This window comes from Camelus bactrianus, chromosome 11 (genome assembly GCF_048773025.1).
Source record: "Camelus bactrianus isolate YW-2024 breed Bactrian camel chromosome 11, ASM4877302v1, whole genome shotgun sequence".
NCBI lineage: Eukaryota > Metazoa > Chordata > Mammalia > Artiodactyla > Camelidae > Camelus > Camelus bactrianus.
The window spans coordinates 20,643,480-20,664,268 of NC_133549.1; the positions used below are offsets into that span (position 1 = coordinate 20,643,480).

General features: G+C 49.8%; 1 protein-coding gene across 2 annotated transcripts in view; it reads right to left on the reverse strand.

Moving 5' to 3' along the window:
• DOCK1 (dedicator of cytokinesis 1) overlaps positions 1-20,789 on the reverse strand; it is a 484,307-nt gene that overhangs the window by 15,353 nt on the left and 448,165 nt on the right. For both annotated transcript variants that reach the window (XM_074373399.1, XM_074373400.1), the window contains exons 42-48: positions 20,707-20,785; positions 18,987-19,071; positions 16,263-16,349; positions 14,420-14,596; positions 13,458-13,541; positions 7,809-7,946; positions 700-845 (exon numbers count right to left, since the gene is read on the reverse strand). In XM_074373399.1, the coding sequence (XP_074229500.1) occupies positions 700-845; positions 7,809-7,946; positions 13,458-13,541; positions 14,420-14,596; positions 16,263-16,349; positions 18,987-19,071; positions 20,707-20,785 (796 nt within the window). The remainder of the gene's footprint in view (positions 1-699; positions 846-7,808; positions 7,947-13,457; positions 13,542-14,419; positions 14,597-16,262; positions 16,350-18,986; positions 19,072-20,706; positions 20,786-20,789) is intronic.

Genomic DNA, 20,789 nt, shown 5'->3' on the forward strand with positions numbered 1-20,789 from the left:
TACGGGTTTGATAGGATGATGGATTGTAAACCAAACGGGCTTGGATAAACCCCACACTGTGCAAACTGGGTGGTAAAACAATTAGAAGATTTTCTCTGATGTTTAAATTGCATGTGACATTTTTTCTTTCAGTATAATCAGAACAAACTTTCCATGTACGCAACCCCAAAACACACCAGAAAAGTCAATATTGAAGTTCTCTTTGCAGGAGACAGCGGGAGTTCAGTGAATGTTTGTCTATTCCGTTCTTGTTCCCTTTTTAGTTGCTCTATGCCATCCTGTGCTTGAGAGAAAAACTGGGTCTCCAAAAATATCTTGCAGAAAGAAGGTGGCCCTTCCAGCCTACATGGGTGTGACAGCCCTGCCCTTGTATGACTTTGGAAGGGAGCAAATGATGAAAAGTACAGGCAGACAGCTGGCAAGAAATGCACCACGTGCTTCTGGGACTTGTTGAAAAGGACTGAACACTCACTGGAGGTTTTAAGATTTCATGGAAATCTTACCAAAGTGGTACCCAAAGTCAGAATTTTTTCTCAAAGACTCACAAGACCCTGCGAGTCTTAGTGGGCCCTATGGTTGTAGAGTCTTGGAGAGTCTTCATTTCAAAGAGAGTCTGATTTGTACAAATCCTCTCAGTTGTGGTGAAACAAAGCCAGGGCCCTAAGTGGCTCTTCCAGGTCCCTCACCCATCAGACTCACCCATCAGAGCCCGGCCTGGAAGGGGTGCTGTCCGATGACAGGGACGAGACGGAGGCCACCGACAGGGGCCGGGAGGAAGAAGGCATCGTGAAGGATCGCACCATGGACCGGGGACGGCTGCCTCTTCTGTCATCCAGACTTGAGGGCTGGGGGAGACAGACAGAGAGGGAGAGAGACTTGGTCAGTGGTCTTAGCAGCCTGGAATCTAGACCAATATTGTCGATACTTTTATGAACAGTACATGTTCTTGTTCAGAGCTGAAGATGAAAATAATGGTATTTGGAAAGTTTTTTGAAATCGCATTTGATATTATGAAAAATACCAAAAAGAGCTGATTTTTTAAATTTTAAATGCAATTTTCTGTACCAAGACCACAATGCATCAACCTGTACCAAAGTCACATACTGATTAGAAATTTTAACTTATAGAATAACATCTATCATGGGACTAAAGAATTTGCAAGATCTTTAGATGAACTTTGTACATTTCTGCATACTGAAAAGCCATGCAGATCACCAAAATACATGGGTGCATAATGCCTGACCTTCTCTAGACTAAAATAAGATGCTCCTGCTGATTAACTAATTAATTGAAGGCGGATTTCCTCCCCGCCAGTGACTGGTACAATGGATTAGATGAATCCATGGCAGAGCTGCTAAAACTCCTCCTCCTCGCCAGAGAGTGGACGAGGGATGAATTCTAGAGAAAAACGGTCTCTGGATAGAGTTTTCCATCCTTCTTTGACATACCATTGTATATTAACAAAATAAGCACCACTGAAATACAGCGCATGTCAACATCTAATTAGCTACAAAACGCCAGTGTACCCACACCCCGAGCCAGATGTTGGCACATCTGGGACCGCAGCTGCTGCAGAAGCTCCTTCCTTTAACCTGAGGATGCAGAAACCAGATTCCCATGGGGCACCCGTCTCTGTGTGGCTTCGACCTCCCTAAGCCCCAAACCCACGCCACCAAAGCTGGCATTTAATTCAGCCAATCACCTAGAGAAGACCTGCTTGGGACCACGGTTGATTACAGATTGTATAACCTCACTTCCAGGTCTGACAAGTGGGCCTGTATCTTAAACATATGTTTTGTATATAAAATACTGTTTGATCTATACACTAACTCTTTAATGGTAAAAAGTTCAGAATTGTGAAAGAACAGTTTGAAGCAGGCACTGGTCAACATTTTCTGCAAAGGGCCAGATAGTAAGTATTTCAGGCTTGCAGGCCATAAAGGTCTCTGATCCAAGCGTGAAAACAGTCATAGACAATACAGAAATAAATGAGCACCTCTGTGTTCCACAAAAACTTTATTTAGCACCTCTGTGTTCCAATAAAACTTTATCTATAAGAACAGAGGGCAGGCCAGTTTGCTGACCGCTGGCCCAAAGCAATATGCGGCTAGAATTTGCCAGCACGAAGGGTCTGGTCAGTCTTGGGTGTAGTACCAATGATGGTGTCATTGTCCATATCCAGGGAGACAGCCACTGTCATTAATTGGCTTTTATAAGGAAACTTAAAAGGAAATGGTTACTTGTAGATTCGCCCCAATTGTAAAAATGTTTCTGGAGACTCCAAGTCTACAATATCTTCTTCTCACCTTTTTTTAAAGGTTATATCTCACTTTATATTATTATAAAATACCGGTTACAGTCCCCGTGTTGTACAACTTATTTTTGTAGCTTATTTTATACCTGATAGTTTGTACCTCTTAATCCCCTGCCCCTAATGTTGCCCCTGCCCCTCCCCACTGGTAACCACTAGTTTGTTCTGTGACCCTCCTTCTTTTTTGTTACATTCACTAGTTTGTTGTAGTTCTTAGACTTGACACATAAGTGATATCACGCAGTATTTGTCTTTCTGTCTGACTTATTTCACTTAGCCGAATGCCCTCCGAGCCCGTCCATGTTGTTGTAAATGGGAAAATGTCACTCTTTTTTATGGCTGTGTGGTGTTTCATTGTATAAATACACCACAGTTCTTTTTTAACCCATTCATTTGTGACGGACACTGGAGTTGCCCCTACACCTTGGCAATTGTAAGTAACGCTGCCGTGAACATCGGGGTGCATGTATCTTTTTGAATCAGTGGGGCTTTTTCATACATGTACCTAGGAATGGAGCTGCTGGGTCGTACGGTAGTTTTATTTTCAGATTTCTGAGGAAACTCCATACGGCTCTCAACAGCGCTGCGCCCATTTACGTTCCCGCCAACAGTGTAGGGGGTTCCCTTTCCTCCGCATCCTCGCCAACATCTGCTATCTTTGCGCTGACAGCCATTCCGCCAGGTGTCAAGTGGCATCTCGCTATGGTTTCGGTTTGTGTTTCCCTGATGAGAAGCAACGTGGGGCATCTTTTCACGTCCCTGTTGGCCGTCTGCACGTCTTCTTCAGAAGAATGCCCATTCAGGTCTTCTGCCCTTTTTTTAATCTTTTTTTTTTTTTTTGATGTTGAGTTGTATGAGAGGTCTATAGTTTTGGATGTTGACTCTTTCACTCATGCAATTTGCAAATATTTTCTCCCATCCAGTAGGTTCCCTGTTTTAACACGTTCAGACGGCAACCCAAGGCTGGAAGTGTTCATCTCGGCCAGCCTCTTGGCTGGGCCCTGGGAGCCTGTTTTGTGTCCTGTGGTCCCTGACCTTCCCAAGGAAGAGTCCTGCCTGCTACTCTAGGTGCCCCCCGACCACCCCGCCCGCCAGCCCGGCACCACTCGCCCAGCTCGGTCACTGGTCTGCTCTCTGGCATCTCCGTGCAACGCTGAACCCTCTGTACACTTGGAGTGAGACCTGTTTGCAGCCTCTGCCTTTCAAAACCCACACTCGCGCGGCAGCAGCATCTGAGGACGGCTCAGAGGTCGGGAATCAGCATTTCCGAAGCCAGGGTTTGTCTTTCTGAATCCCACCTGCTCGAGCCACCTACCAACCCAGGAGGGGCTGCCTTTCCCACCTCTCCCTGGCAACCGCCTCAGCTTGACTAAAACCCCATCCTCTCTGGGCCCAGGTGGGCGGCCGATGGGAAGAGAGCCAGCAAGCAGCCTTGCGCTCAGGTGACCTTTCTGGCTTGGCAGATGCTGCCTCTGTGGTCCATCATCCACTGGGCACATGGAGACACAGTTCCAGGAAAGGCAGCTCTATTTACTGTGGAGAAGAAACACAACCCTTCTGACCTCTGGGTGCTGTGAGCCCCGTTGCTAAGAGAGCCCGGCATGACAGTTTCCATTTCTCTGATGAAATGATCTTCACAGCAGCCGTGTGATCCCAGCACTGAGTGCGTGGACGCACAGGAGGGAGTTGGTTATGGACCAGAAGGTGCAGACGGCCAGCAGGACAACCTCGTTTGGCTCTCGGGAAGGCTCAGAAGCAGCTGTGAGCGCCCCAGCCCCACCACAGAGGGCCGGCGCTGTCCCCCGAGGCAACCTTGAGTCCTGGTCGGGAGGCAAAAGCACAGACGGGGAAGATGGGGAAGGATAAAGGAGGGACGGCAGGAGCGGGCTCCGGTGGAGGAGGGACAGAAGCCACTACTGGTCCTGCATTGGCAGGGCCCCCACTAGGTGTGGCCCTGGGCTCCCCTGGGCCATTCGCCTCATAATTCCTTCTTGACCGAGCAGAGCCTCTAGAAACCGAGCAACCAGGACTTGTACTTTTTGCACCTGAAGCCGTTAGTCCCTCCCAGTCCTGACAGATGTGGCTCCGGCTCCAGGACGCTGTGAGTGAAGTGGTGTCTCTGTCCTGGCAGCGGGGCTGGCAGTGGGTGGGGAAGTTAGAGCTAGGGTAGAATTTTGATTCTGTCACGGACGATGTGACCTCGCATAAAAGTGGAACCACTCGACTCTGGACCTCAGCTTCCTCCTGGGCACGCAGGGAGTAACCATCTCACTGAGGGCCGGTGTGAGGATGCCACTCTGTGCTCATCTGGCGGAGGGGCCCGGACGCAGCAGGAGAGATGGGCCTGGGTGCCAGAGACTTGAGTGCTCAGCACTGGGACTGGGTGGTGGTAAAGCGACGAGGTGGATGAGAGTGGAGAAAGCTTCCCTGTTCCCCAACAGACTTGAAGAGAAGGATGAAGGACCGGCTGAGAAACACGGAAATCTTTTTCAGAAGCTTGTGGACAAACAAATGCCTCCTGTGTGCCCCTGGGCCAGCGAAGGCATGGGGGCCAGTGCTGAGTGCGGCTGAGGCCCGGGGTCCCTCCTCTGGGGACCCTGGCGTCTGCCCTCCTCACTCCCTAAGTATCAGGAGAAGCCAGCCTCCCGGGCTTTCACACAGGGAGCCAGCGAGATGAAGGGCAAAGCCGAGGGGCAGCCGGAGCCGTCGTGGCTTAGGAGTCAGAGGGCGCCCACGTCTTCCCTTCCCACGGCCTAGGCTGGCTCAGAAAACCTGACAAAATCGTTTATGTCCTTCCTATGGGGTTATTTTTAAATCCATCTTTTTAAAAACAGGATGATACTATATTGCTTTTCAAAGTATTCTGAGATGCTTGAGAGTTCTCAGAGTAGATATGACAGGAAAGCCTCATCCAGGCTGCTTTTTATCACCACATTTTTTCAGAGAATGACAGGGTATCTGTCTGGCCCTTTGTCTGCTCAAGGGAGGCTGGCGGCGGGGAGAAACTGCCTGCGGGGTCCCAGGATGGAGGGGACTCAGGAAGGTGGCTCCGGGGATAAAACACCCACGGGTGGGATACGCACCGTTAATTCTGTTCCCGATCGCGCTCCCAGTAGGCCTGATCAGCCCCTGGCTGGGGGGGATGCCCTGGCCACCCCTGCCGAGGGGCGGGACTTTGGTGGACAGGATGCCGTCTCAGAGTGTGGCGGAAACGGCTCACCGCCCGCCGCGGAGGGCGGCCCCGCCACCCACACGGCAGCCCTGCCTTCCCACCCTGGCTTCCCTCCTCCCTGTGCCCAAGCGCGAGCCTGCCCCCAAACTGTGAATCGCAGCAGAGGAAGGGCTGTGGAGGACGCTTCGTGACCCAGACAGGTCTCTGTTGTTTGAAATCCACATGGAATGACTGATCAAAGAGGAGGCTTTCACTGAGCGAGAGAACTTGGAGATTTCCCAAGTGTTTATTTCTTAGAAAGAATTAAAAGTGGCATCAGACTTTGAAAGAGATGCTTTGTGATACCCTCTGCAACTCTTCTTGCCACTTGACTCTGATTGTAATGAGTTGCAGGCTCCAAAGTGATGAAGCACTGCTCGCAGATGCTGACTTGCACGAAGGGTCCCCCCACGCGGCCCGGCAGGAGAGCACCCTGATTTCCAAGCCTGTCCCTCTGCAGCAGCTCCTGCCTGGCTGACAGTCCCAGAGTCCCGCCCGCGGAGTCTTCAGACCACAGCCCAGCAGTTGTGTTACTCATGGCTTGGTCAGGGTCATGCTCTGCTGGGGTCAAGGTCAAAGACATCTCATCTGAGGAGCTCTAGGTCCTGGGCTTGGAGGCACTGGGACCAGCCATGGCCGGCAGGGGTGGGGAGGGTGGGAGAGCACAGAGTGTAATCACAGCCAAGTTAACCCCTCGCAGGGGCAGGCCTGCTCTCTTATGTGTGTCTCCAACCACAAGGGCAAGAGAAGGAAATCTCCGCCACTTGCTAGTATGTGACCTTGGGCCAGTGAACCTTCCCGTGTCCCTGTTTCCTCATCTGTAAAATGAGGATGTCCCCTGCGCCTCCTCCCTAGCGTTGCAGGAATCAAGCAAGCTTGTATTTGTAAAAACCTCGGAAAGGTCCCTGGACCATGGTAAGCACTAAATTAGTATTTGCTAAATGAGATAAAGGTGCAGGGGAAGAAAAAGAAGTGAATTCAACAGAGAGCAGTGGAGGACTTCAGAGAACGGCAGGAAGATGGAGCTGGGCCAAAAAAGAAACCAAAACGGTGCACCACGTTGGACACTTTGGTTCTTTTATGAAAAGTGGGCTAACTTCCGCAACCACCTTCCTTTTGCAGGACAAGAGAAGACCCGTGTGCGTACATCCTCTCATGCCAGCAGGTGGGGGTTCTAGGAGATCAGAGAGGTCTTGCCGCCTCGTTTTGCCACACTGATGCTCAACTCCGAACAATGGGGAAAGGGGCCTCGGGCCATCTGCTCTGCCAGGCGTCTCCCGAGCCCACAAGCAGTCAAGGCTAGGACACACTGAGGCTCCCAGAAACTGTGAGTAATGATGGAAGCCCTGCTCTGAACCGCACACCACGGGGCCACAGTGATGCGTGGCGTCTGGTCCTGCCCCCAGAGCCTCTAAGACATGGCTCATCAAGACTGTCTCAAGCTGGCCATCAGACTTAAACTGTCAGGTATTTTGCCTCAGTAAGAATTACACGCCACTCTTTTACCATGCTTCTGACCTTAGCCCTGGCTCAGAAACCTTCCAAGAATTCTCAGCAAAAGCTCAGGTCTTCCTTTAACCCTGGAACTGAGCCTCCTGCCCCAGACTGACATTCCAGGCTCTTGGAAGTGGGCATCTTTCCAAACCCACCCTACAATTCATCTTCTGCCCGAGGCACAGCTGTGTCTGCATTCGCCTCTGGCCTGCCACTCAAGTTCGGCCTCCAGCCCCTGCGGAGTGAGCCCTTTCTCCCGGCAGTGTCCTCCCCAGCTCCTGCAATTTACCCTTGGCCAAGGTCAGCGGCCACTTCCTCCAGTAACAATTTCAGACCTCGGTAATCCACTCCTCCCCTCAAGGACTCTGACCGTGGCCTGGGCACAGGCTCCTCCTTGGCTTTGGGACACCTCGAGTGCTGTTGCCCTGTGTGTGTTATTTAACCCTTTGTGTGTGGTGTGACTGAAGGCGTGGTCTCTGTGAACCAGCCCAAGTCTCATGGGCCTCTGTGAGATTTTTAATGTTGCTCCACCGTCCGAAAGGGAAATGGTGCTCACAGCAGTGAGTAGGGTATCTGGTGATCTAGCAAATTCATGGAACTTTACTCACCACATTTGCAGTTATTGAAAGGACGTTGCTAGTTTTCTGGCAGATGAACTGATGAAGGGGCTGAGGGTCCCACTTCCCAAGCAGGCGTCACGTACACGACTCCTACTCTGCCCCGTGAGCCTGTCACAGTCAGACAACGTGACGCGGAGACACGCCCCTCCCCTCCGGCACGCTGCCCGCTTACCATGGTCCGGACGCCGTATTGCTTCTCCACTTTTTCCTTTAACTGCTTGAAACAGGCTTCCATTCTCTCATGAAACGGCCTCAGTGCTTCTGTGACTTTGTCTCCATGAATCCTGATCCCTTCGGCCAGAAACGGAATCTGAAAAACACAGAAGTTGAGATGCTTATTTCTCAGTTAAGGGTCTAGGGAGAGAAACGCGTGCCAGGTGGTAAGTGGTAACGTGCAAAACGCATCTGCTTTGGTTTCCCAATCAAACCGGCTGATTAAATTCATCAGCAGGCCCGTTACTCCCCCGAATCAGAATGTCTAAACGAAAAGCATTTGTGTTTGAAACTGGACATGTCCAGTGCGGTGCGTGGCACACGGCGGCCGCTCGGTCGCCGTGCCTGACTCGCACTTGACGATCAGCCTCAGAATGGACTCCTCTGTGCTTCCCACTTGAATTTGGGAAGAGCCGTGTCTTGGATTTGTTTAGCTATAATTTGATCTATTAGCAAAGGGTCATCATGTCACAGTGCAAACATTTTTTTCGCTAAGAATATTGCCTCTATTGTAGGGATTTGAGGACCTGATTCCAAAATGTAAAAATCTAATTATATGTGATCTATGGTCCTGAAGGATATTCTTATTTGGAAAGGAAAACCAAATTTGCTCTTCCTTAGAACTAAAAATAATCACATCTCTGCCAACACTGCTGTCACAAATATCCATGCCAACACTTCACCGCCAAGTGTGGAGACGCAGCTGACCTCTACAGACATCGCAGAGGCATTTTTATTCCGACCCAGGGGACCCTCCAGAGTCACTGCGGTTGGGGGTGGGTGCAAGGAATTTTCCTTTCTTTCCCTGAGGCTCGGACTGGGAGGTAGACACTCTTCAATGCAATCAAGCGAAGAGGCTTCCTCTTAATAATTTATAATTAAATCAAAATCCTGATTAAAGACAGATTTTCCTAATAGGACAGAACTCCAATCTAAATGAGCAGACTTACTGGTACGAAGGATAACAAGTACACAATTGAATTTCATGTGAGCAAATTCAAGAAATCTTATCAAGATGAATCAACGCATAAAATTTATTTGGTTGCCATTTATAGCACGCAGCTGCTGCCGCGCGTGGTCCTCCAGGAGAGGAGGGAGCCAGTGAGCCCCGCCCCCACCCCGCGTTTCCAGCCCACCCCACCCGCTCCCGGGCTCCACCCGCACAAAGTGCGGGACTATACCCGAGGTACACGCCAGGTTCCCCCTTTCGGCCAGTTATCACCAAAAGGACAGTGTTAGGTGAGATTTCAAAAGAGATGGGACGTTTCACTATTCCATACAAATTCCTCTTGCAGACGGCGGCCTCCCCAGGGCTAGCTGAACCTTGTTCAGGTTCAACAGGAGCAAACGCTTGCAGGAATCCTTCTGCTTCCTGAGCTCCGCCTCGGGGGACAGCAGAGGCTGGCTGGGGACAACTTTAGGTGGGATGATGAGTGTGTTGTAAATACAAGTATGGGGTGCGTCTCAAGGTTAAAGCACAGACATTGTACACACAGAGAGCATTCTGATGCAGAATGGACCTTTCTCAGAGCTGCAAACTGTGGGCTGATCATTTCTGTGTTTTTTGGTTCGTCTGATAAAAACTCTTACCTGGCCAGATTCTTGACATCCAAGAAGCTACTTACTGGATGGAAGTTAAGACCGTTTAGTTCAGGTCTTGTACTGAATGAACTGAGACTTGGCAGGTGAAATTCATGGCGTATGAAATCTACCCCTCAACAGGCCCCTGTCATGGGTCAGAGAGCTTTCTACAAGGAGGGTGGGGTCTGGCCCTTGTTGTGTGTTTGCTTGGGGCTCAATTGAAGCTATGAATAAAAAGATGCTCTGTGCAAACACTCTAACATATGAGCTGCTTAATACAAATACAAATAGAAGGAACTGTCTTTGGGTTTCAACCCGCCTGAGCCTCAAAATCTCTCAGGCAGATCCCTGAACCCCACGCCCAGAGTGGATCCTAGAGTTTGCTCCAGGAGTCTGCGTGTCTACAGAGGCTCCCAGTGCCCAAGGAGCGGGGACAACTCCCCCAAAGTCACACCTCGAGTTGTTCAAAGTGAGCACGTGCGCTGCTCTCAGAAGACGCCCTTCTGGGCGGCAGTGCTGTGTCTGAGGTTTGCTCCTGTGTGTCTCCTGCGCAGATTCATGGCCTGCCAGCGGCACAGAACACTTGGAAGCAGTGCCAACGCGCCAGGAGCAACGCCCCTGGCGACCCTGGCTGCGCCTGCCATCAGCTGGGGATGGTGAGTGAGCTTGGTATCCCCTCTTTTTGCCTCTCGAAAGAGAAACACGCATGCCCCATAGCGGTTGGATGTGAGTCCGTGCGGATTCATCTTTGGACACACGGCAGGGATGCTCAACAACACAGCTGCGTCAGGGGAACAATGGAGCCGTGCCTTTGAGGAAGGGGCTGGTGCTCATGCGTGACCTGGTGTCAGCGGCAAGCCTAGGAGAGACCCGTGGCAGCCTGCCCGCAACCGCAGCTCCCGCCTGCGAGGAGCAGGTCAGCCCCACCACCAGCTGCCAAAGCAGAGCCAGGAGCTGCCTGCGACTTAATGACCAGCCTCCACACATGACTTTCGGCACTGCGATGGGCTGATTGTCCGTCAGTGACAGAAACTCTGCCAAGGAGCCCAGGGACTCCCACGAGGGAAGCCTCACTCTGCCCTGATGGAGTTTCAGGAAACAAACCAAACCAATTAACAAACAAAAACAGAGAAAAGCGTTCAGATAACCCCAAATACTTACTTTTAATGACCGTGTGACTCAATTACTGATACCAGGATACAGGTTTTCAAAACATTTGCAAATGAAGGCAAAATTGCAGGTAATGTTTTGAATATGTATTTTTCATCACTCTTTGATTTAATGAAGTTGCTAGAAAAGATTCTCTCTTTTTTCAGCTTTCCTGTGAGCAGCTTTAAAATTCATCCTTTAATATAGTTATAAGGGGTGACGACATAATGCTAACATAAAGTTCTCTCTGGGGAACAAATTATTTTCCTCCGTAGGACTTGAAACTCTTAAAATCCAATTTGCTGTAAAAGCTTACAGGAAAAAAAAAATCAATAGAACTTTTGCAGACCAAACTAGTTTTTGTGTGGCAATGGTTTTATAGCCTTCAGTGGAGTTTTGAATGTTGTACCCTTTGGTTTTTACAACATCTAAAATGCAATCATTCAGACCTTTAAACCCTCTGCCTCTTTTTCAGTAACGCAAGGAGACTGCCTGCTTGAGGCTTATAATCTGTGCAAAGAAACCATCGCAGCCAAGGAGGTCCCTTAGATTCAGCTCCCAGGGTGTCTTATCAGAGAATAATTCCAAGGCAAATTGGTATCAAATGCCTATGGATTTGTGGCAAAGTCACATGCATTAAGATGGTTATTATAAAACAAAACAAAACAAAACAAAAAAACCCCAAAACTGAAAATAACAAATGCTGATGAGGATGTGGAGAAACTGGAACCCTTGTGCATGATTGGCAGTGGGAATATAAAATGGCACAGCTGCTGTGGAAAATAGTACAGGGGTTCCTCAAAAATTTTTAAATAGAATTATCATGCAATCCAGCCATTCCACTTCTGGGCGTACACGTAAAAGAAGTAAAGCAGGAAGTTGAACGGGTATTTCTGTGCCCGTGTTCACAGCAACATTATTCACAGTAGCAAAAGGCAGAAGCAACCCGAGTGCCCATCAGTGAAAGAATGGATAAATAAAATGTGTATACAGACAAGGGAATATTATTCAGCCTTAAAGAAGGAAATTCTGACATGTTATAATATGGGTGAATGTGAAGATACTATGCTAAGTGAAATAAGCCAGTCACAAAAGGACAAATCATGTATGATTCCATTTATAAGAGATCCCTTTGATTTGAAAAATCAAAGTCACAGAGACAGAGAGCAGAATGGTGGTTTCCAGGGCTGGGGAGAATGGAGACTTATTGTTTATTGGGTACAGAGTAGTTTTGCAAGATGCAAAACTTCTGGAGATGGATGGTGATGATGGTTGCATAGCAATGTGAATATACTTGTTGCCACTGAACTGTACACTTAAAATGTTTACGATCGTACATTTTATGTTTTTATCACAATAATATACATATATATTTTATATGTATAAAATAAGTACTTGTAACTTGGCTTGAAACCAAAGTTCAGCCCTGCTCTACACGAACAGATCATACAGTCCAGGTACTGATGACAGAGAAGCCAGGACCAAAGTGCCACAGAGACATGTGGTCGGAGGAGTGGCCTCAGTGTTCACAACAGCACTACATACAATAGCATCGACAGACTACTGGATGAAGAAGTTGTGGTACAGATATACATAATGGAATACTACTTAGCCATAAAAAAGAATGCAATAATGCCATTTGCAGCAACAGAGATGGACCTAGAGATGATCATACTAAGTGAAGTAAGTCAGACAGAGAAAGACAAATACCATGTGATAAAACTTATCTGTGGAATCTAAAAAAATGATAAAAATGAACTTATTTCCAAAACAGAAACAGACTCACAGACATAGAAAACAGACTTACGGTTATCAGTGGGGGGAAAGGTTGGAGAGTGGGGAAGGGATACATTAGGTGTTTGGGATTAGCAGATACAAACCACTATATATAAAACAGATAAACAACAAGGTCCTACTGTGCAGCACAGGGAACTATGCTCAGTATCCTGTAATAAACCATAATGGAAAAGAAAATGAAAAAGAATATATATATAGGTATGTATGTATAACTGAACCACTATGCTGTAGACCAGAAACTAACACAACTGTTTAAATCAATTATACTTCAATTAAAAAAATATATATATATATATTTAAAATTAAAAAAAAAAGAAAAGGAAGCCTAAAGAAGCGAGTTGCCCAACGTCCAGAGCAAGTAGGCAGGGCTTCCGCGAGAACCGGATCCGGGCACCCCCAGGCTCCAATAGGCACAAACGCACGAGCGCTCGCTTCCAACGGAGCACGGGACACCCCCAAGATCCACCCGGCCTTTTCAGACCATGTCCTCCAAGGAGAGACCCAGAAGGCCTCAGGAGCATGAGTAGAGAAGCCAAATCATATGTAGAATTACAGCTGGGAAAACACAAATGAAAACCTCTTCCCTCGACCCTGACCACAGGCGGGGGAACCGGAGGCAGGCGCCGGGTGGCCTCCCACCTCCGCCTCTCACACCAAGGGCATCAGCTGCAGCGCCCCTCCCAGGAGCGGCTGGAGCCACGCTCTCTAAGACATCACAGCCCTGACCTTGTGCCCAGTGATCTGTTCTGTCCACACCAGACAAAGGTTTTCCAGCAGGCACTCACCTGACCGAGGGGAGGAAACAGACTAGGCTCATCTGCAAGAGAGAACTTTCTAGGTGTTCAAATTCATGACTCCACCCAGGAGTTGAGTTAATCGTGGCAGTGGTGGGTAGGTTTATCTAGGAAAAACGTGGTCACACGCACTCTAGCCGATGTCCCAGGCCTCCATGCTGGCAGGTGTGCCAAGGTGGCCCTGGTTCTGGACTCAGCTTTCCTACCTGTCCTTGCCCCAAATGTCCCAAGTTCCCCCCACCTGTCCCATTCCCGAATGTCCCTGCAGGCCGCCATCGGACACCTACCTGCCATGCAATCAGGTCCTTGAGCTTCTCGATCTTTTCGTGGGCCTCCGGGTGCTCCTGCAGGTACCGCTCTGTAAAGAAGGCCTGGTGGAGAGAGGGAGACACACTCAGTGCGCCCGCTCAGCCGACACGCGTGTCTACACACGTGCTGTGCACCAGGTCATGGGGACAGAGCTGTGTGGGACACAGACCCACCGCCCGGCCCTCCCACAGCTCACTCCCCTGGGGTTGGACCCTCCCCATCAAAACAGCCAGTAAGGTCAACACAACAAATGGAGTCTGTTTCTCCTCAGTGATGCCCCGGTCCACGGGGCCCAGCACAGCCGCCGCTGACCCACGTCACTCAGTTCCCTGGGCGGCAGCTCCCAGGGGCTCCTGCGCCCGTGACCCCCACCCTGTGCCCTCCTCGGGCTGGCAGGCACAGAGCATTAAGGCCCTCAACTCTGCTGTTGTAGCAGAAAAATAGCCACCGACACCAAGTCAATGAAAGGATGAGAGGCCGTGGTCATGCTCTGAAGCTGATTTCCAAAATCAGGTAGCACTTGTAGTGAAGACCCCGTGTCTAGACCACACCCCACGTCATTCAACTTCTGCCCAATCGATCTTACTGAGATATTTTCTGGGGAGACCTGCTGGCTGTCCCCACCATACCAGCTCCCTCTAAATATTCTAATTCTTTTGTCTTTCACTAAAACTGTACTGCTGGCCTTTAAGAATCCCAGGTCTCTGGACAGTCACCCGAGGGTCACTCTCCAGAGCTCCATCAGTGCAGCCCGGCAGGGGTGGAGGCATATGCCTGGGGTAGGGCCTTCACCGTCTGCAGCCTGCAGAGGCCGCCTCTGGGCTCAGGCACTGCTGAGCTGGCTCAGTGAGACCAGGGTGGTCTCTGGGCTTGGAGACGGTGTCTGGGGCCAGTCTGCCTCAGGACAGTGCTGTAAAGAGGAAGCTGGCGTGTCACGTGCCTTTTCGTAATTGGCAAAGCCGCCCATGACGGCGGGGTCCACGATGCCGTTCAGGAGCATGGAGAGGGGATTGATGGGGAGGCTGGGGTCGTCCAGGTGCTGCTGCACCATGCTGTTCAACTTGTCGTTGGTCAGCTGCATGGTCTCGATGGCGTTCTCCAGCGGGCTGATCTCCACCTGTGGGAGGGGGAAGAGGCCACGTATCAGGCAGCTGTCACATCCCCTGCCCTGCCCGGGCCTCTGCGGATGCCCTCAGCTCCTTGCCAGAGGTCACCACTTCCACGTGGGGCAGGCTTCCTATTCCCCGTGCACCTGTCTTCCTGATGGATTTTTTGGGCACGACCCATCACCCAACCCAAGCAGCCAAACGGACTCCCCAGGGCAGGGCTCCACTTCGACTGGCCACTAACCCCCGTTGCTGACCCCATTTGAGTCAAGAAAGAACAGCATCCGATTTTATCAAACCAGCAGGGCCAGCCCCTGTCCCAGAAGGTGCACCCAAGGCGAGGGGGGCAGGGGTGTCGACAGGAGGATTATTTCCGTCATGTGATTCTGGGATCACTCAGCTTCCAGCCCTCTTAGTTCATTAAAAATGGCAAACAGAGCCCGCGGCAGAACCACATCCTGACAGAAAACCGGGCTCCCCTCTCCACCGCGAGCTGCTAAGCGCCTTCCCCCGGAATCCCCGATTACAAAGGGCTTACGGGCAGAAGCTCATTAGGAGGACTGGTGTCTGTTCATGGAGGGGCCTCCTCTCCTGTCTGCTCTGACAGGCGTACCTCACCAGCTCCAAGTGGTGCCAGCCAAGGCTTGTCCTTCTGCCACCTGCTATGTCTCCTGGGCCTTTAACGGGTCAGGGCCCGCCTGGGTGTGACGGGGACAGAGTGGGAGCTCCCAGGGCAGAAAATGGAGGCGCCCACGGTGGAAGGAGGGAGGCACAGAGCCCAAGGGCTTCAGCGCAGGAGGAGGGGCGCCTGGGATGAGGGGGACCCCGCTGAGCACGGGCACACCCACGGAGAGGCCCAGAGCTCAACCAGTGTGGTGTGGATGGGGGGCAAGAGTGGGAACAAGGCTGGGAAGAGAGGCTCCCGCCAGGCCTTAGGACCAAATCAGGAGTTTCCAAGGGGGCTCTCGGTAAACTGAACAGTAGGCACCACCCCTCTGGGTAAGTTCCTGCGAGGTTTTCACCAGACGTCTTGAGACACGGGAACCAAGCTTACATGTTCCAATCAGACCTTTTCATACCGGCAGTTACCACACTTTGCTGCTGCTGCCAGACATTCACCAAGAATCTTCTGGCCAACTCTGGTTCGTGTAAATGGAACTGCCCAAGAGCTCACCAGTGACGAGAGTTTAGCCAATGAGACGCGAGTTGTTATTTCTTTAAAAAGTGCTGGCGAGGGAGGGGTATATTCACAAGCTATTCTTGTTCAAAATGAGCAAGTCCTATTAATCAAGTTGTTTGCCACGTAAACGGCAGTAAAACCATCAGGAGGAAAGATCTTAAAACGTGTATGGAAATGGGAACTCGTCTTAAACTTTTCATTTAGTTTTAACAGAAAGAACTGTCAAAACAGCACAGCGATGACCAGGTCTGAATAATTTGTAACAGACGAAATCGCGGTTCTGGTTTGCTTGCACGCTGGAGGTGGCTGTGGTTTCGCAGCACGTCCCCTCCAGTGTTCCTGCACGGGGCGCGCGATTCTGGGTGAAGCCTGATGTGGGCTCTGCAGTGTGCGTGGCCGGCCACGGTGACCAGGTGGCACTTCCCAATTGGGGGACGAGGGTGTCAGGCTGCAGAAGAGGGGAGGACGGGCAGTCCCTTCTTGGAGGGGGTGCTTACCATGAAAACAGACTTGACTTCAAACCACCTTAAAATGCCAGGTAATTTATAGGCAGTTGTGTACACCGTCCTCTCGATCCACATATTCTGCAGAGGGAACACACACCACACGCGTTAGAAGGATGTTGCAGGTAGGTGACAGCTTCTGTCCTCACGGGGTCTGCAACGCTCTGGGAGGCAGGTCCCCCAGGAGCACAGGTAACATGTCACAAGCCATGCTCTGCTGCACTGTCAGTCACACGGGACACTGCGGTCCCCGGTTTCCTGGCCAAAGGTACCGGCTTCCTTGGTATTTGGCCAAAAAAACAATAATAGAAGAGTCGGGGAGAATCATCTACGTCCAAACGAGAGCGGTTCCCTCTGAACAAACAGGTTTTTGGAAAGGCTCCAACGAGTTTTGCTCAGTGTCCGAAAGAAACTCGAAGATGCAAATGCACTGAGGAAGACTGGGCTGAATAAAAGGACCTCTCCCATTCCGACAGCATCAGCCAGTATTTTAAGCTTGACTTTTCTTTTTTTTTTTTGCATAACATATAGGTTTACATCAGAAAATAAAGATATGGAAACAGAAGGGAGGAAAATCACCCACTCCCCAGAGGTGACAACCTAACCTTTTACTGTCTATTGTTCAAGGCTTCTCACTAAGTATTAAAAACTGTGTGTCTGTGTATTTTCAATAAAAATACCGTTTTCAATCTGTATTCTTCCTAAAATGGTACATTACACATTACAGGGAATTATTTAACGCCAATAAATAGAACTCCACCTCTCTTTAAAGGTTGCACAGAACTCCACTGCCGGGGAACAGTCATTTTACCCGCCTCTTACTGCGGGATGTCTAGCTGGGTAACCTTAGCCTGGGGAACCTCCCAGTAACGGGGAATCATGGAGCAGTTTGAGTGTCAAAAGTGATCTAGATAAAAATAGACAGTACAATGGGATGTCAACATTTCTGGAGAACTGGACTGGAAATTAGAAAGCATCTCCTCAAACTTCTTAGATTTGAGGGGAGGGACCCAGCCGAGGCCCCCAGGACAGCGTCCCGGGGCGGGCTTCCATCAGCGCCGAGCCCCCGGGCTGATCTGGAAGCCTGGGGCTTTGTCGAGCATATGAAAGACTAAATCCTGCGTGCGAGGACCTGACGGGGCCATTAGGGGATTTCGGGGCCATTTAGGAAAAGCGCAGCCTCTGAAGCTCAGCGCAGCTCCACGTCAGCGTCCTGTTATTCTTAGCTCTGCTCCGAACGGCTGCACACCTGGTGGCCTGACCTCCCTGTGTCTCTTCCTTCACAGGATGAGACCCGCCATGGCTGCCTGATGTGAGAGGTGTGAGGGAAACTCAGCAACTGCCCGCACATCCCGCGGTCCAGACACCACACAGACGACCGTGAGGCTGACATGACGGAGCAGAGGCTGCTCCCACAGTCCAGCCCTCGGCCTTGGCGCCCAGATCGGGCCCTGCCCCTCATGATTACAGATAAGGATGCAGTGACCAGTCACTCAATAGCACGGGTGCCACAGTAACCAAGAAATAGGGCTTTGGTTTTGAAATAGCCAGTGTTGGGACTGGGGACAGCTTTAGAATTTCCCAGCTCCAAGGTCCCAGCTGACACACAGGAGACTGGGCTTGGGAGGGGAAGGGAAGTACCCTTTAGGAGCCCACTGGAGATTCACCGTCATTGCCCTGAGGACCGAACGATGATAGGAAACAGGGCTTCAACGGGAGGGGGACAGAAGGCAACTTTGCTGGAAGTGCTCCGAGCTTCCCTTTGGGTCAGCAGCATGGTGCTAATTTGACCTTGACCTCCTGCACCCACAGACACCTATGGGCAAGTCCTCCTCGGGGGTCCCGGGACTAATGCCTCCTCGAAATCTCGGTCTATTAGGGATTTCCAGAGGAGGTTTTCGGGGCAGGAGAGACAAACATTACCATTTCTTAAAAACTATGCTTTGTTTCATATCTTTTAAAAATGGAATCCGGGGGAGGGTATATAGCTCAGTGGTAGAGTGCATGCCTAGCATGCATGAGGTCCTGGGTTCACCCTCAAGGACCTCTGTTAAAATAAATGAATGAATAAACCTAATTACCTCCCCCCAACAAAAATAGAATAAAATAAATTTTAAATTAAAAAAAAAACCTTAAAAAAATGTAATCCATTAGACCAGTTGTATGCATATTTTGTTTTAACAGACTACATGGATCTGTGTTCATATTTCCATGACTCTGAGGCAGTGTTTTCAACAAGGAACAGACACTGAGCAATGTGTGGAAACAGTTTTGATAGATTGTCACCACTGGGGAGGCTCTACTGGGTGGAGGCCAGGGAAGCACTCAACATCCTACGATGCCCAGGACAGCCCCCACCACAAGAACTACCCCGCCTGAGACTCAGCAGAGCCCAGGGGAGCCCTGCTCTAGTGCATTGTGCCATGGTGAAGCTCAGGTGGGGGCCCCGGACAGTGAGCCATGTAAGCACCTGGCGCCTCCGTGTGCTGATTTATAACAGAGACACCAGCCCCTGCTCCAGGACCCTGGGCCCAGAGGGAGACTCAGGTACAGGCAGGAGGGAAGCAAGTGTGCTCCGAGCCGTATCTCAGGGTCTCTGGACATCACGCACAAAGACATTTACTCCTGTACTGTGGTAGCCTTTGAGAACACGCTTTTCCATGTGCAGTTCTGCGGGGAGTGGAACGAGTTTGGGGTGGTTTTTTTTTTTTTTTTTACCGCAAATTCATTGTCTGGGTTTTTCTCTCCCTTGCGGATCGGACGAGAATATTCAAATCGCTGAACCTCGTTTACTCTGTAAAAACTGTAGAGAGACAGAAAAGTCATTAGACACTTAACCTGAAGAGGGGCTGATTTGCTGTTAGACACTTTTAGATTAGATACTTCCTAGAATTTTTGCTCTTAGATTTGCTTTTAGGGGTCTGGCCTCCCTATAGGTCACTGCATCCTTTAAAACATCCCCAACCTTGACCTGGAGCAAAAGCTGCTCGGCTGTCTCTCCCCGCCAGCCTGGAAGAGAGACGGCGGCAGGTGGAAACATTACCTTGAAGTTTTGCCTCTTCCCTGTCCCTGCAAACCCTCAAGGGAAAGAGATGCTGAGTAAGAGTGAAACGGGCAAAGACAGAGAAAAGGTGAGGCAAAGGGGAGATAGAAAAGGCCTTCATTCTCAATCTATATGTTTATCATTTTAAAATTTTAATTGATAACTCAACAATGAATTAAAACAATTTATTTTAATAATTTATTATAAAAATTTTTAAAAAGCCTTTGTTATTTTTAAAGAGGTCTTGTACGCTTCAGATTCAGATCTACAAGAGGCAGATTTGCAACCACAGAGAGCGGCACACACGGATGGACAGTGCGCTCCCTCCCTTGGGGATGGGTGGGTTTCACGCACTCACCCCCCTGCGCTGAAATGCAGGCGGGCGCCCCATGTCAAAGGGAAACATCTGACTACCTGCTACGGTTTATACTACTTAATGCTTCTCTCTGAGAGAAAAATGCTGCGAAACTTTAAACGTGTGCCTTGTGAAAATGATCATCAATAAAGCACGTCCTGATTTACTTCTCATTTCTGTTGATGAAAGGTTAAAGAAATGCTAGTGAATTTTGTAGAAGAACCCAACCCACCAAACTTCAGGATATAACATAAACGCATTATTAGACCATCAAAGAGGTTAATGTTTTCACCGTAACATGGATCGAATAGAAGAGAAAATTCCTAACATCAAAGAGACATCTAGCGCAGGTGCTTTTACATCACTGCTAAGTCAGGTGCAATTCAATGGAGAGGCATAAAATCTTACTCAAATTCAGACAGCTGACTTGTACGTTTTAAAGAATCCCATATTATGTAGTCACCCTGTTGCAGGGGTGAAGGGTTTTTCTCATCCCCCACCCAGCTCTCCATCACGTGTCTGAATCCCTTTTCCTGCCTTATGGAATCTGAAGGCTCAGACCACACCCCAGGCACAGACTCAGATCTGTGGGGTGTGGGATGGGGCCAGTGCACTGGAGAAAAGGTCTGCAGGGGCTCTCCCACCTGGCGGGTCATCAGGAGACCTGTGCCCCCTCCTCCCTCTCCTCGTCTCCTGACCTTGGGGAAGGAAAAGCCTGCATACCCTCCCAGCCACACTTACTAACTTCCTTCCCTTCTTTGATGCCAAAAATAATTTGCTTCCCTGCTCTTCTACGTAAACAGAAAGAACATCTAAAAAGTTAATCGAAGGTTGAGATCCCTCCGTGACAGGTAAAATTTTTTAAATTTTTGCTGACCTTATGGATCTTTCCTTTATTTTTAAATTTATTTTATCCAAGTATAGCTGATCTACAATGTTGTGCTATTTTCTGGTGTACCGCGTAGCGATGGAGTTAGAGGTGAGATCTGCATTCAGCCTCTCACGACCCTCGTGTCGGGCAAGGAAAACGGGCTGCTTACCTTACAATCTGCTCTGACACAGGCCTGTGAAACTTAGGAGGCAAGTCGAGTTTGGGCTTTACTGTGAAGCACTGAATATCTGA